A 12,912-nucleotide genomic window follows, 5' to 3' on the forward strand; every position below is an offset into this window, starting at 1 on the left:
GGCTGAGTCTTCAGTGTCAGCTACGAACTTTGGCTTCAGAAAAAAGAACTGTTGTTCTTACTGGGCGTGGTTGTTGGCTGTCAGCGCTCTAAACTCACTCCTAAAACTGCATTGCTTTGGGTAGGAACTTGCACATGTACGCTGCATGGCTCATGCTTCTGCTCTGTGTGTGTGTGTTTTGTTCTGTTTGTTTTTCAGAGAATAAAGTCTCACACTGAGTTACTAGCCTTGCCGTTAATGATTGCCCGTGTCTGATCAGCACCCCTCTTTGCAGGAGCATTCCCGCTGTCCTTCCGAACCCAAACACGCTCTCCTCTCTGCCGGTGCCACAGCAGCCACCCCGCGATCCACAGCCTCTCGCAGCGACTCTCTGGTCTCAAGCTTTTCCATGGAGAAGCGAGGATTTTACGAATCTCTTGCCAAGGTCAAGCCAGGGAACTTCAAGGTCCAGACTGTCTCTCCAAGAGAACCAGCTACCAAAGTGACTGAACAAGCTCTGCTAAAACCTCAAAGTGAAAATGGCCCTCAGGAACAAGATTGTGACCCCGTGGACTTGGATGACGCAAGCCTTCCAGTCAGCGATGTGTGAGATGGAAGCACGTGGAGCCTGACCCGCCTCATCCGCCCTCAGTGTCCTTTCAAGAGGCTTCTCGCCAAAGATGATAAAGGGGAAAGGGGCTTTAATGCATATAGTGTACTGCCTCATCGATGTTCTCTTTATAAGCTGGTAAGCCAAGAAGCTAGGGTGTGGCCAAACTCAATGCAATTTCTTTAAAAAAAGAAAGAAAGAAAGAGAAAAGCCCGACGAAGTATCTCAGTATCAGCTGTCTGAAGCTTTGTTCTCATTGGGATGATAAAAGTGTGTGTGATATTTTTTCCAAGCGAATTTGACAATTTAAATGTTTCACAATTTAAAACATGAAAAATGCTTATTAATTATTTCGGTTGTTTTAAAAATGCTACTGTGACTTCCAATTAAATGTTCAATCTCTACACATTCTTACCGGTTAATATTATTGAATGGAGTATTGCCAGACAAAAGGATCTAAACTCATGACGTCTGTGGTGCTGTAACATTTACAGTGCAGTGTGGACAGTTCTGAAATGGTAGCCATGTTTGATGCTCTGGGTCTCAAGGTGAGCTGTGAGTTTTGCATAGAGGATATTATTGGACAGTTAGTGAGGGTCGTGTGTTGTACTGGGATGGAGAGAAGGGGAGAATTAGAATTCAAACAACCATATCTCGGACATTTATTTGTAAAAGCTTAAGACGTGCAGCAGTCATTGCTTTATTCAGTGAAAATTATTTGATACGAAATTTCTTGGAGATCTGATTTTCTTGTCAGAGTTTTGTAAAATAGTTCTTATTTCTATATTTGGATCAGTGAAAGACCTCAAGTTTATGTGTAAAGACATACTGCCCTTAGTCATGCGATTGTAACCTCTGTGTTTTGTCACTAATAGCCTGTATTCAAGTGCCTGTGTTTTTTCATCTTGTTTAGGAATATTTTGAGATTAATGTGCTCAAAACCCCTACATGATTGGTTTTAAACTATTAGGATAAAATTAATTTTCAATAGCATAGGTTAATGTACTAACTAACATACCATTTTGTGTTAGAGATACCAGAATGTTGTTATTCTACTATCTGTGCAATATATGTTTTAAAACACATATTTGACTTTACATTTAATCATGGGGATATCATAAGTATAAGCACCTCTCTAAAAGATCGTTAGTTTCAGGTGTTGAGTGATAGACCAGTTTGACCAAGTACTGTTTTTACGGTTCATTCTTAAACATTTGCTTTAAGAAAATAGTCTTGAATTTCACATGCTGCTATTTTTATGATATTTTGCCGTATTACAGTACTGTGTTGTTTTGAATTCGTAAATGTCACTGTTTCTCCTTTTCATTTTCTAAGATGACTTCTTGTTTGAGAAAGAGAGGGGAGGGTGGATTTCTTATTACAGTCGTGGGGTCCAGAGGTTACTGTCTATTATACTAGAATTATCATAGCATCACTTTAAAAATCCGAATGCATCAAGAATGCACCACTCAACATTTTTATTCATAAGCTAATATTTTTAGAAGTTGTATTTAGATTTTTCCTTTTTTGCAGCTATATTTGAGAATGATAGAATGAAAAGGTTTTAAGTAGTTATCACTTTCTCTGCAGATATATCCATTACAGCAGCTCTTTTAGAAAGCTCTTTTTTCATGAACACACCTAAGAAATCTTGTGTAGACAGTTGGCTATTTCAGGAGCCTAATGCTGTTTTCTTTGGTACAGCTTTTACATTGCATGTTCATGTTAATATTTTGGTATTGGTAATTTGATATATTCCATAGTGGCAAAATATTAGCTCTATTTTGGGACTTTTTATAGAACTACCCTTGTATAAAATAGCACAGGGAAATGGTCTTGTGATTGTCAGAGTCTCCTAATATTTATCTCAATACTTTTATAATTCTATGAAAATTATTTAATTATTTTAAAACTTATACTTTTCCTGTAAATATGTCACATCTGAATTGTCAAAGAATTACTTTGAATACCTTAATATTTGCTGCATTTTTTTCTGTATATATAACATGTCTTCTTTCAGAATGGGAATATATGTGTGCTTCCCATTGTTTACTTTTATGTCTGACATCTTTATACATCAAACTGGTTGAACACTGTAATGACTTGAGAATAAATTGCTCAAAATTAATTCTAACTTATTTCTCATTTGGTCTGGTTCAGTTCTTGTGTGAACAAGTAAATAGAACAAGTACAAAATGTGTTTGGTTAATTGACTTGAATTTAAGGACAGATTATTTGGTAGACTTGGAAGGGTATAACTTGATATGAAATTGCACAAGGAAACATGAGTCTTTTTGGGGAAAAGAGCTTATTTTGCTTAATTAGAAAACGTGTTCTCAAAAGCAAAATCAATTATTCTGGCTTCAAAGCATTGTTTGAATCATCCAGGCTGCTTCTGCGGTGTTTGGTTATTGGTTAGATCGGTATGACACAAATAAGGATGAGTGCAGAGGACATACTGATCCCCAGGTGAGCTGTAGACCTGCACTCATAAAAATGCCCTGTTAAGTATTAGAGGCTGCTTCTTGCAAACCCACTGTTAGTAACAAGTAGTCCACACTTGCTGTGTATCCAGCATCTAGTAGTAATGCAACTGGATAAAGGATATCTGTGTTGGTAATTTTTATTAACTGGTGCAACTTAATTTTCTTTCCCTGAGAAGTATTTTAAATGTTTTTTTTTTTTTTAATGTGGAAGTTCTAAACTTTGTTGCTTTCACCAAAAAAAAAAATAAAAGATCCCTTTCTCAGCCATTTTTTTACTTCTAGTTAAAGTAGTGCTGTGTCTTTATCAGAAGTTCTAACAGTTGGTGAGGCAGGAAATGTTTGTATAAAACTGGAATGACATACCAGCTTAGTACCAGACTTGGTAAGAATCTTCCTTGTCATGGGAGGTTTGACAGTCCACATATGACGCAGCGAAAAATACACTTAGATGGGTTCGTATTTTCCATTTGCAAACTTCCCTGTGAAGCAGATCCAGAATTGGTTATTTGTATATGTTATTTTTTAATGACTTAACGAAAATTGTATTTTTGTCAAACCTCACGTAAGACATGTATTGAAAATATTGCTGAATTAGAGTTAACATTTACAATTTTGCCTGACGAAATCCTAGCGTTTTATTTTTATGACATAACGTGAATAGTGCCTTACTATGGTATATTCATGAAGTAATAGCGCCACCTTCTGGTTACATCATTGTTAAATTTGAAATCTCGCTATTTCACTCAAAATTAGAGAAGATACATAATTGCCTAGGATAGTTTGGAAATTAATATAAAACTTAAGTCAACATTTGTGACTGACTTCTTTAATAAACCTTTTATTTGGAGATAACTGTAGATTCCCATGTAATTGTAAGAAATAATGCAGGGCTCTTGTCTACCCTTTTTACTCAGTTTTACCCAATGATAACATTGAAAAACTATAGTAAAATAATATAACCAGGATATTGATACTGATGTGGTCAGGAAACAACAATTCCATCATCACAAGGATCTCTCATTGTGGCCCTTTTAGAATCACATTTACCTCCCACTTTACAGGTTTGGAAATAAAAGTCAGTTGTTTAAAATCACACTAGGTTTACAATCCAATCTTTTTTATTACAAGGTCTGGGCTCTTAACCATTATGGTACTGCTGCCTCAGTAGAAGTCTTGAAAATCATTCTTTGTTTATATTGTACTATCTCCAAATTAATAAATGAGTTGAATTTTCATTCAATCTATTTTCAATATTTTTCAGAACCATAATATTTTAAATGATATTCTTTATGCATGCATTTAAATTTAACATTTGAGAATCGATAGTAGATAAATACCCTGATCGTAACCTCCCGGAGAGGTTTTTAGCCCTGACGTTTGACATGTAAATTAATAAGGTTATCAGAATAAGGATTTTAAAATAGCTTTATTTTAGGTTGCCAGATTCTGGAATTGGAAGGAGTTGCAGAAACTGGTTATACACTGGGTATAGGGTAAGAGTGAGGTGTTTTTCCATGTGAAGAAACTTTTGACCTTCTGATGAGATCTTGGGCCAAATGGGTGTCCAGTGTTACAATATGCAGTGCACAGGAAACCTAAGAAAAAGATGACACCCACAAGGAATTTGCTAAAAGAAATATAAAGTGTAATATGTGATCAAATCAGTCATGGAAAACTACACATCCAGAGACTGAGATGGTAATGGTGGAGTGGGTAATAAGGGAAGCATAGTGATGGAGGGGATTTGGAAAGGTCCCAGAAGAGAAAAAGTCCTTATAAGTAAAAACTATGTGACATGACAATAAATTTGGAAATGATGATTTGGAATTTGAAGTATCCAAATTCGTGCATAAAATTTAAATTGTTCTCTTGAAGTTTCATTGCCTCTTTCTCCCTTCGAAATGAGAGTACTTTTACCTGTCATACTGGTTTTCTTCAGCATTGGTCGGCATTGGGGCAGGAGAGAAAGAGTGGGTGGGAAATGTGGGGATCTTTCCATGATTTAGGAACTTAATGACATCAAAACTCACTTTTGCCTGGCTTTGGTACCTTCAAGATGTGAACTTAATCTCTTCCCTGTGGAACCTTATTGTTTCCAAATAGAGGCCATTGGTCCCAGTGACATCTTTTCCTTTGTGACTTTCATATGCATTGTGCTCCTTGTCATGGTTCATGTTATCACTCATGTTACTCTTTCTTCTCACTCTCCTTTTGCCTGTCTGTATTTCCAAAGTGGAAGATTTCCTAATCGATTAGAAATGGCGTGTGAAGGGAAGTGATGCTTCAAGGATAAGGGCAAGTTTTTTGGCCTGGACAACTGGAAGAACAGAGAGCCCTTGAGCTGAGGGGCAAAGGTTGCAGGTAGAGCAGGTTTGAGGGCAAAGGTTGCAATTGCAGTATTGAGTGTGATGGTTTGAGATGCCTACTAGATACCAAGGAGAAAGGTCAGGAAGGCTGTTGGATATACAAATTTGGAATTGAGAGAAATCTTTATTGGAGATAAAAATTGGGGAGCCTTCAACATACTAGGTGCTATTCAAAGCTATGAGACTGGATTATAGAGATGAAGAAAGGAGAAAAGAGGACCAAGGAACGGACAGGGTGCTCCAACATTAAGAGCTCAGGAGAGGAATGGCAGTGGAAAATGAGAAGTTGTGACTACAAGTCAATTGGAAGCAAAGGACAGAAAATGAGTCAAGGAGGAGGGGCTCAGATGTGTCAAACGAAGCTCACAGGTCTAGTAAGAGGCCGACTGAGAAATGACTGCTCGGTTTGGCAGTGTGGAGGCCATTGGAAATCTTAATAGGAACAGTTTTGGTGGAGTGGACCAAACAGAACTATTGTGAGTTTTGCTGTAACAGGAGCAGAGAAATGGGATGGTTGCTGGTAGCCAAAGCGGATTCAATAATTTTTTGTTGTTTTTTTTAAGATAGAAGAAATAGTGGCCTTTCGTTGATGGGATGACCCAATAGCAAAAGGAGGATTGATGATGTAGGAGGTGGGGAGACTTGTTGGAACCAAGTCCGGGAGGAGATGAGATGGAATCTAGCACACCAGTAGAGGGCTTGGCTTTATTCAATGTGTCGGTGTTCTGTGGTGGGAGGGCAGAGTAAGTGGGTGCATGTGGAGGGAAGGAGTCTCTGAAAGTCTGGTTGCCTCAGTCTCAGCAACTTAGGAAACAATCCTCAACGGTGAGATGGGGAAGACTGTTTTAGAGGTTTGAGGAGAGAATAGAAAGTGTGAATTGTCTCGGACTGTGGAAAAGGAATGGACTACGGAAATAGAGGACATCCTGGCAACACTTGAGCTCTGTGGTCATGAATTACCGTCTTAAATAACAGGCAATTGCAGTCATTTTTGTCATGCTCCTAACTTTAGTGGAAAGGCCTCTAGTGGTTCCCATTGAAGGGCATGGTGCTGGCTTTTGGGCTGAGGTGGGAATATTTTATCAGGTTAAAGAAGTATTCAACTATTCATATTTTATTGAGTTTTTTTTTTTAAATGAAGGGTAGTTGAATTTTATCAAATATCTTCAATATCTGTGGAAATAATCTTGTTTCCCTCAATTAATTAGATCAATTAATTTGGTGGATAACATTAATCCATTTCCTAATATCTATCATTACATTTCAGGAATAAGTACCATTCGGTCAGGATGCATTATTTTGTTTTATTTTATTTTATTATTTATTTATTTTTTTGCGGTACGCGGGCCTCTCATTGCTGTGGCCTCTCCCGTTGCGGAGCACAGGCTCCGGATGCGCAGGCTCAGCGGCGATGGCTCACGGGCCCAGCCACTCCACAGCATATGGGATCCTCCCGGACCAGGGCACGAACCTGTGTCCCCTGCATCGGCAGGCGGACTCTCAACCACTGCGCCACCAGGGAAGCCCAGGGTGCATTATTTAAAAATGTACTGCTTGATTCTGTTTGCTATAACTTTATTTGGGTTTTTTGGCATAAATACAAGTGATACTGGTTTGTATTTTTCTTCTGTGTGGATCTAGTCTTTGTAGACTTTGTGGTGTTATGCCTAGCTTCGTGGAAAGAACTTGGAAGATTTTCTTCTTTTAAGCTGTTTTGGAACAGCTGAAAAAGACTTGGAATTATTCCTCTAAAGAGTTGGTGAACTTTCCCTGTGAAACCTGTTGGACCTGTTTTGCGGGGCTACATTTGACAACTTACTTCCTCATGTCCTCTATGAAAATTGATGCGCTTAGGTTTTCTATCTTTTCTGGAATCAGTTTTTTTTTTAATTAAAAAAATTATTTACGTACGTATATATTTATTTCTTCATTTATTTACTTTTGGCTGCGTTGGGTCTTCATTGCTGTGCCCAGGCATTCTCTCTAGTTGTGGCGAGCGGGGGCTACTCTATGTTGTGGTGCGCGGGATTCTCATAGCGGTGGCTTCTCTTGTTGCAGAGCACGGGCTCTAGGTGCATGGGCTTCAGTAGTTGTGGCGTGTGGGCTCAGTAGTTGTGGCGCACGGCCTTAGTTGCTCCATGGCATGTGGGATCTTCCCGGACCAGGGCTTGAACCTGTGTCCCGTGCATTGGCAGGATGATTCTTAACCACTGCGCCACCAGGGAAGTCCCTGGAATCAAGTTTCAATAAATTATATTCCTAGAAAAGTATACATTCTAAGTTTTCAAATGTATGTGCATGGGGCTGAGCAAAACACACAGTGTAAGAATTCACTTTGTCTTCAACTCAAATGAACTAACATGAACACTTTGTTTATATGGCAAGTTGTGATATCTGATTTTTACTTGGCACCAAGATGATTACAAACGCAAACATGGGCACCAGAATAAAGTGCTGCGATTCAGGTGTAAGGAGCCCATCTAAATCAAATGTATGGGTCGTCCAAAAATTAAAATTCATGTGTGACGTATATAATTTATCATAAAGAATCAGTGATCCCAGGAGAACAAGTCTGGGTTTCTCATTTGAGAAACAGTCTCCTTATGGAAAGTGTTCAAACTTCTTAGCTTCAGGCGCTTACATTTCCACCTTCTCACACAGTGCTTCTTGTATATCCTACGCGCCAGTTCCAGGGAACCATTCTTTGTTTCCTGATTTGCCTGCCTCCCTGTCATCATTCGCGCTGGTCCTTCTGCCCGAATGCCGCTTCCCTGATCCCTTGTGCTGTTTAACCCCACTCGTCCTTCCATTTCCGCTAAGATGCAACTTCCTCCTTGAGACGTTGGACTTGCTTTCTCAGCTTCCCCACAACACAAGCCACGATGGCCCCAAAATACCTGATTCCCTCTCCCTTCCTGTGCCAACATTCAACTCAGTTGATTGGAACTGGAATGCATTTTAAGATTTTGTGCTTGAACTCTGGGCTGACTGTATAGCTTCTTCTCTCACCGCTGCAGTCTTTTCAAAAAGCCAGTGACTTCAAAATTTGGAAGAGATTAGAAAATGGAAACAGCCTCAGTCTAGCGGTTTGTTGATTAGATTGGCCCAAAAGAGAAGTACATAAGAGAGAAAACAAAATTTAAACAGATCCTGGTGGTGTTGGCCGCTCTGTGAAAGTACTGCGAGAATGCCTGGTTTCAGCAGTCACTCACAGCTGTTGGAGGTCCAGGGTCCCTTTCACGCTCATCACATTCAATTTTACATTGAAGTTTGGAGCACCCATAACTGCCCCATTGCTCTTCTGAGCCTGCAGTGGGAGAAAGTAAATTCTAATTCCCGAAAGCAGTGGCTCTCCAAGTGTGGTCCGGAGACCAACAGTGTCACCGTCATCCGAGAACTTGTTAGACGTGCAAGTTATCGGCCCCTCCCCAGTCCTACTGAATCAGCGCCTCTGGGGATGGGACCAGCAATCTGTTTGAACGCCTCTAAGTGATTCCGGCGCCCATAAAGTCTGAGACCCGCTGCCCTAAAGCATCCATTGCGTGTCGTGAATTCTCTCCTAGGCATCTCCTTAGGAGAGCTGAGAAAATGGTCACCCATATCACCATCTGTGTTCTGGGGTTCAGTTGAGGAACCCCACTGAGAAAGGCTGCCTGCATCCACCTGCTTTGAGAGATTACACTCAGATAAGAATAAAAAGTTTTCTTTATTTGATATCTTCTATAGAGACAGAATTTTATCAGGATTCTAGGAAAGGTGCTTATACCATTTAACTCTGAGCCTCCTGGCAATGGGAGAAGCAGATGTTGAGTTCTGTAAGTCTGTTGTTTGATGCAAAGAAGCATGTCACCTTTACTCAGCCAGAGAACCTTTTTGGCATTGAATATTCAGAAGCTTCTGTTGTATGGATGTGTTACAAGGGACACTGAGTAAGATGGGATCAATGTCCTTAACACTAGCACAGGAGTCTGTCCAGTTTTCTCTAAGCTGTTAGTATTAAAAATCTATTTCTTCCGACTGACTTGAAATAAGACCTTTATCAGTGTCTTAGTCAGCTTGGGCTGCTCCAATAGAATACCTTAGGCTGAGTGGCTGATAAGCAACAGAAATGTCTTTCTCGCCATCCTGGAGGCTGCGAAGTCCAGGATCAAGCTGTTGTGGCGTCTAGTGAGAACGCTTTTTCTGGTTCTAGGCAGCTGCCTTCTCGTTCTGTCCTCACGTGGCGGAGGGGCAAGGGAGCTCTCGGGAGTCTCTGATGGGGTGGGAGTGGAGCCCTCATGGCCTCGTCACCTTGCCAAGGCCCTACCTCCCAGTACAATCACCTTGGGGGTTAGGTTTCAAGATATGAATCTGGGGGGCGACACAGACATTCAGGTTATAGCACTCAGGCAGTAATCGCTCAGAGTGGAATCCATTTCTGAACTTCTTATAACATGAATATGGATATTTCTCTGCCAGAATCACACAATATGAGTAATTGTAGTTAACAATATATTTTAATATCATAGAAATGTTTTTCTATTCAATTTTTGAAACTCTGAATCTTTATCTTGGAGTTCCAAAATATCTTACTTTTTAAAAATTGGAATTACGTCAAGTTTGTAGTTTTGTGAGGTGCTCCTGTTACAACTGAGATGTGATAGTAGCTGTGTTAGGTGACTCTGTGGGCGGGGGGGGGTCTCCCCACTGGGGATCTTCCTGGTAGCTGTTTGCATTTGGGGGAAGATCTGCAGAGGAGGCCATGTGCGTGGAGGGAGAGGATGGCTGGGTGGAGGCTCTGAACACAGAGAAGGCTGTGAGTAACGTGCCTTTGGAGATAGGATGATAAGAAGTACCCCTGCTTTAGGACCAGGTGGCAGAGTGGGCACAGAGAAGGGTGTTCCCCCCAGTTCTGTGGGACCCGGTGTGGACACAAGCCACAGAACTGACGTCTGCCAGGCCATTGGTCACTTAGTTGGTGAGGTGCTGGGGGCTGGCTCAGGAGAGTCAGCTGTTGAATTTTGGGGAATCATGCAAGCTGGTTGTCAAACAGCCATTACTGAAAATTAGACATAAACTTACAATTACATAAATTACATTAGGAACAAAGGTAATAAAAAGACTCAAAACTCATCACTTCCTAGTTGTTTTACTGCATCTAACTACTACCCACGCTCTAGGGGTTATTTACATCTACTGGACCCGGGTGGTTGATGGACTGTGTGATGCTGTGCGCCCTGCCTCTCCTTCCAATTCCGTGTTCAGTGATGTTACATCGGCAGCGTGACGTGCCCACAGGGGGAGCATTTACACCACAGAAATTGGCAAATTGGAAGTTACAAATGAAGGCCTGATTTATTCTTTTACTGATTGTCTAAATGAGGGGTTGGCAACTTTTTCTGTAAAGGGCCAGATAGTAAACGTTTTAGGCTCTGCAGGCCATAGGGTCCCTGGACTCTTTATTTTTACTTTTCAAATTTAGGTCTATGATCCACTTTGAATTAATTACATTTGACGTCTGTATGGGACCTATGTTCATTTCCCACCCCCCATATGAATAGCCAATTAATCCAGCACCATTTATTGAAAAGACCCTATTTAATTGCAGTTATGCCTTTGTGAAATCAGGTGGCTTTTGTCTGTATGAGTCTGACTTGGACTCCTTCCTGTTCCATTGATCTATACTTTCATCCATATGCCAATACCCAGCTGTCCTGATTATTGTTAAATTATGTTGTGATTCCCAAACACCATCTTCAAGGGTATCCTGGGAATTGCCACCTCTATAGAGTTTGCAAGGCCATTTCCTTGTGCCAGGACACAGAGAACTGGCCCCTAGGGATGGGGACAGTGAAACAGGGAAAACAGAAAGGGAGTGGATAAGCCACGTCCAGATACCAAAAGAGCTTATCTACAGACTTCAAGGTTTTTTGTTTTTTAAAGATGTATAGATATCTTGGTGGATTAAAAAACATAGAAAAGCATCCTCATTTTAAAATATCAGAAAATATAGATTTGGAACAATCTGTAATCTTTTTGTATTCATTCAGTGCTAAGCACTTGGTACACACTCTACCATGTGCCCAATGAATAGCAGGCAGTCATGGATGCTGAGCTCAGAGGAGGGAAAAGGTGGGTGTGAAGTGCCTAAGGGACTAGGAGTGACCCCAGGAAGGAGCACAGCCCAGGGTTAAGCGGCCCTAGGAGAGGGGGCCTTGGCTTTAAGGAGAGCACGACTGGGGAGGTTGCCCCCTAACAGGGCTTTGGCTTTCTTGACCTTTCCTTCCTTCATTTCAATACTCTCTCCCCTAGTATTAATGGTTAGCGCAAAAAATAAAAAGCAGCAGAAACTATCATCCATCCCCCATCACCCCTCTACGCAGAATGGACCACGGTTAACACTCAGGTTTTGTTCCTTCCAGGTTTAAGTCTGATGATTATTTTTTTAAACAATCAGGAGCAAACAGCTCGCACAGTTTTATATCCTGCATTTCTTGTTCGGTGTATAAGTAACCCCCTGGGTCTTTCTTCTGTTTCCTCTCGAATCTCAAGCCAGGGAAATTGGGCCGTTAGTGGAGGATTTCCTGAAATCTCTTTGAATGATCACAGGGGTTGGGCTCGGTCTTCCTGAAATTGAGGGTTCTGGTTTTTTCTCCCTCCACTCCTATCAAGCTACAGGTCTTCACGTCAGGAAGGCTAGTGTAAACGCAAGAGACTGAGTTTTCAGTCTGATTTCTAAAAGTGGTGGTTCTTCCTTTTTTTTTTTTTTTTAAAGGAATAGAGAGTCAATTTAATAACTGGGTGCTAGGCACTGAGATAGGCTTGAGCACCCAGAAGCTGTCCCTAAGAAGCTAAGAAGTGGAGTCCAGCAGGAGAGAGAGAGGCAGGTGTCCATGGTGTGTGGTGATTCTATGGAAGGATGGAGAAGGGCTGTGGCTGTGAGCCCAGTGGAAAAGTACCTCGGCCGTGACTCATCACGGATAACGTGCTGCTGATGTCCCACTGTCACCGTCCGGGAGTACTGACAGTCACAGCAGAGGTCATATCAAAAACGGAACCAAGCTGAAGGGAAGAAAGTAAATGAAAATCAAGATGAAAATGTATTACTTCAATGCAATTCCTGGCTTCTGCTGCAAGCGAGCATCTCTAACTCAGCCAGTGTGCGACTTGTGTCTGCTCTGTGGCTGGCACTGTCTCGCTCAATGGGCAGGCCAGGTGGCCGGTCCAGGCAGCTCCCAGCCTGCTGAAGCTGTAGGGGGGTGGCATGGGGTGAGCCATCCAGGCACAGTTTGGTTGACTAAATAAGGGCTGTGGATTAGACAAATGGAATTCCCAGTGCCACCGAATTTTGGATCTCTAAGGACATTACCCTGGTTATAGAACAACTGGATGGTTTAAACATGTGTTCACATAGCATCACTACATAGGAACAGCCTGTGGTTCTCAGCCCGGCTGCCCATTGCAGTCCCTGGAGAGCCCTGAAAACTAGACA

The 12,912-nt window shown here is 41.3% G+C and overlaps 1 protein-coding gene across 3 annotated transcripts in view; it reads left to right on the top strand.

Annotated features, from left to right (window-relative positions):
• PLEKHA1 (pleckstrin homology domain containing A1) overlaps positions 1–2,723 on the top strand; it is a 58,643-nt gene extending 55,920 nt beyond the window's left edge. For 2 of the 3 annotated variants that reach the window (XM_027112834.1, XM_027112832.1), the window contains one exon: positions 275–2,723. In XM_027112834.1, the coding sequence (XP_026968635.1) occupies positions 275–485 (211 nt within the window). In that variant the 3' untranslated portion in view covers positions 486–2,723. The remainder of the gene's footprint in view (positions 1–274) is intronic. The other variant, XM_027112833.1, reaches the window with a different exon arrangement.
• Positions 2,724–12,912: the final 10,189 nt, after the last annotated feature.

This window comes from Aethalodelphis obliquidens, unplaced genomic scaffold (assembly GCF_003676395.1).
Source record: "Aethalodelphis obliquidens isolate GAN/ISIS:26980383/991018 unplaced genomic scaffold, ASM367639v1 scaffold11, whole genome shotgun sequence".
Classification (NCBI taxonomy): Eukaryota; Metazoa; Chordata; class Mammalia; order Artiodactyla; family Delphinidae; genus Aethalodelphis; species Aethalodelphis obliquidens.